Source organism: Sprattus sprattus, assembly GCF_963457725.1.
Source record: "Sprattus sprattus genome assembly, chromosome: 3".
Taxonomy (NCBI): Eukaryota; Metazoa; Chordata; class Actinopteri; order Clupeiformes; family Clupeidae; genus Sprattus; species Sprattus sprattus.
Genome location: NC_137922.1, coordinates 35,278,461 through 35,280,960, shown reverse-complemented (window position 1 = coordinate 35,280,960; position 2,500 = coordinate 35,278,461). Strand labels below are relative to the sequence as shown.

Sequence of the window (2,500 nt, the reverse complement as noted above, 5' to 3'; positions counted from 1 at the left end):
TTAGATATGCCTAAATGGTCTGAGCAGTGCTGTGCCTATCGGCACAAAAGGTTAATACGTTTCTGGGGACAGGGGGGTGGGCTGCTGTTGTCGTGGATCAGGCACCTTTGACTGTGATCTCTTTGATCTTCTTGGTCTTTTCATCGATCCACTTCTCACGGCGGACTTTCTCCGTGGCACTCATCAGCTCCTTTAGCTTCTTGATCTCCTGTTGATGATCCAAAGAGATAGACACAGAGAGGGAGAGGGAGACAGAGAGAGAGGGAGAAGGGGGGAGAGGGAGAATGGGAGAGAGAATGAGAGAGATGAGAATGTGGCATGAAGCATGAGAGGCAGAGAGTGTTTGGGGAAAGAGTGAGAGAGCGCCAAGGAGAGAGGGAGGGTGGAAAAGAGAGAGGGAAAGAAACAGAGAGAGCTTTTGTTAAAAGGCGTCACGCTTGGAGCCCACTCACAGGCATTTGGTCTCCCACCCGCAGTGTGGGACGCCTTTTTAAAGAAGGGCACGGGCCGCACAGGGCACCTACTCCAGCTCAGTCTGCATGGGGTGAAGGAGGCACACAGTGAGTGTGTGATGGGACCAGGCCCAGGAGAGAGGAGGGACGCGCCCAAATACAACAGTGTGGGCTGTCTCTGGACGCTGGGTGGACGCTACAAACAATGACTTCAGAGGAACACGGGAGGCCAAGAGACACACACACACACACACACACACACACACTGTCAGCAGGACTGCGTCAACAGACCGCCCAGACGACCACACACAGAGGACAGACAATCAGACAGAAAGGTATACAGACAGGCAGGCAGACATTCGGTCAGTCAGTCAGGCAAGCAGGCAGGCAGACAGACTGAAGTCAGGCAGGCAGGCAGGCATGGAGGGAAGGAGGAAGGGAGAGAGGGAGGGAGAGAGACAGGGAGAGAAGCAAGCAGGGATGTGGATAGAGAGAGCGCTGAAAGAGGAGTGTGAGAAGAGAGGAGTGGAAAAGACCTAATAAGAGAGCATGTGATGATTAATGGAGGATTAGACTGGGAGGAAGAAAAAGCGTTACCTCACACAAGGGCCCCAGTATTTGCCACACCTACAGCCAGAAAAAAAAGACAGAGGAAGAGACAATCACATGGAAAACCAAAACAGGCCAATTCGAGGACAAGGACACAGAGAAGAGTGAGAGAAGAAGAGAAAGAAAGGCAGATTAATAAGCAGTAGATGCCGTCTTGCAAGCAGACACACTGAACCCCCCCCCACACACACACACACACAACAGTGACAGCACAGACCACTTCCACTACTCCAGAAGGCCCAAATGTATTAACACCCATGACTTAGGAACTTGGCGACTCACTGGCGCCACCCTGTGTCCACAAACCCAAAAAGGTTTCAGCACTTGTAGAGGCGCACATGATCTTAGCTTTTGAGACTCTTGGCACAGGAAGCAGACATCCCAGCCAGTGTTTTGTTTTGTTTGCCAGCTAGCAGAGCTCTTAAGGGAGGCAGCCAGAGCCAGTGACTGATGAGCTGGCACAGGGTAGGGGTAGGGAAACAAAAGGGGGTGGATGCACTTTTTGAGGGTCGAGTTGCACTTGGCAGTTTTTCAGGCTCTCTGAGAGGGCAACGCTGGCAGTCTTCCTTCTCAGTGAAACTAGGACGGTCAATGGGAGTGGAGGGAAAGTTAAGAAAATGTGAAAAGTGAAAAAAAGACAAGGCTGTGAGAACTGGACTCTACTTGCTTGTTTGAATAAAATAAAATAAATGTAAAGACAAACTGCTCTTCTGTATTACCGTAGCTTTTTCTTTTCAAGCCATAACTCTACTCCGGTTGTTTCAAAGCTAAAACAGCTGATTTGGACACAGCAAGGCGAATCTCTGGTGTGTCAGTGGAGTTAATGCACATTTCAGGGCTCTGGGTTAGAAATCTGGGTCATACCTACACTAGAGTCAGGTGCTACCCGGCACGTCCAGGCTGACCCAGGATCAGTGGAGGAGGGCTGACTGGACCACTGCCAGATGCAGGAGGAGATGGACAGACTGATGGAGGGACGGAGGGAGGGGCAGGGGTTCACTTACCATCTCGTGCTGCTCCTGCATCTGGGCGATCTTCTTGGTGTACTTCTGGTCCACCTGCTTGAGCTCCACCACCACCCCCTCACAGCGCTCACTCAACGCCTTCTTGTCATCTATCAGCTGAGGAGAGAGGGAGAGAAGGAGAGATGGAAAAAAAACAGGGAGGGAGGAAAAGAAAGGCATGATTGTCTAGCTAAAACCACATATCTAAGAGAAGTTCCTCACAAATATAATGTTTGTTTTGAACAGAAACACTGGCAATTTGTGTTTGTGTGTGTGTGTGTGTGTGTGTGTGTGTGTGTGTGTGTGTGTGTGTGTGTGTGTGTGTGTGTGTGTGTGTGTGTTTAGTGTAGTGTGTGTGTGCGTGTGTGTGTGTGTGTAGTATGTGTGTGTTTGAGTGTGTGTGTGTAGTGTGTGTAGTGTGTGTAGTGTGTGTTA

General features: G+C 50.3%; 1 protein-coding gene across 1 annotated transcript in view; it reads right to left on the bottom strand.

The window, feature by feature from the left end:
• Positions 1–2,500, bottom strand: part of cep131 (centrosomal protein 131) — a gene marked incomplete at its 5' end in the record, with an annotated part of 23,489 nt that overhangs the window by 11,371 nt on the left and 9,618 nt on the right. Inside the window, 3 exons of the mRNA XM_080834056.1 lie at positions 106–208; positions 1,050–1,079; positions 2,066–2,182. Of these exons, the coding sequence (XP_080690182.1) occupies positions 106–208; positions 1,050–1,079; positions 2,066–2,182 (250 nt within the window). The remainder of the gene's footprint in view (positions 1–105; positions 209–1,049; positions 1,080–2,065; positions 2,183–2,500) is intronic.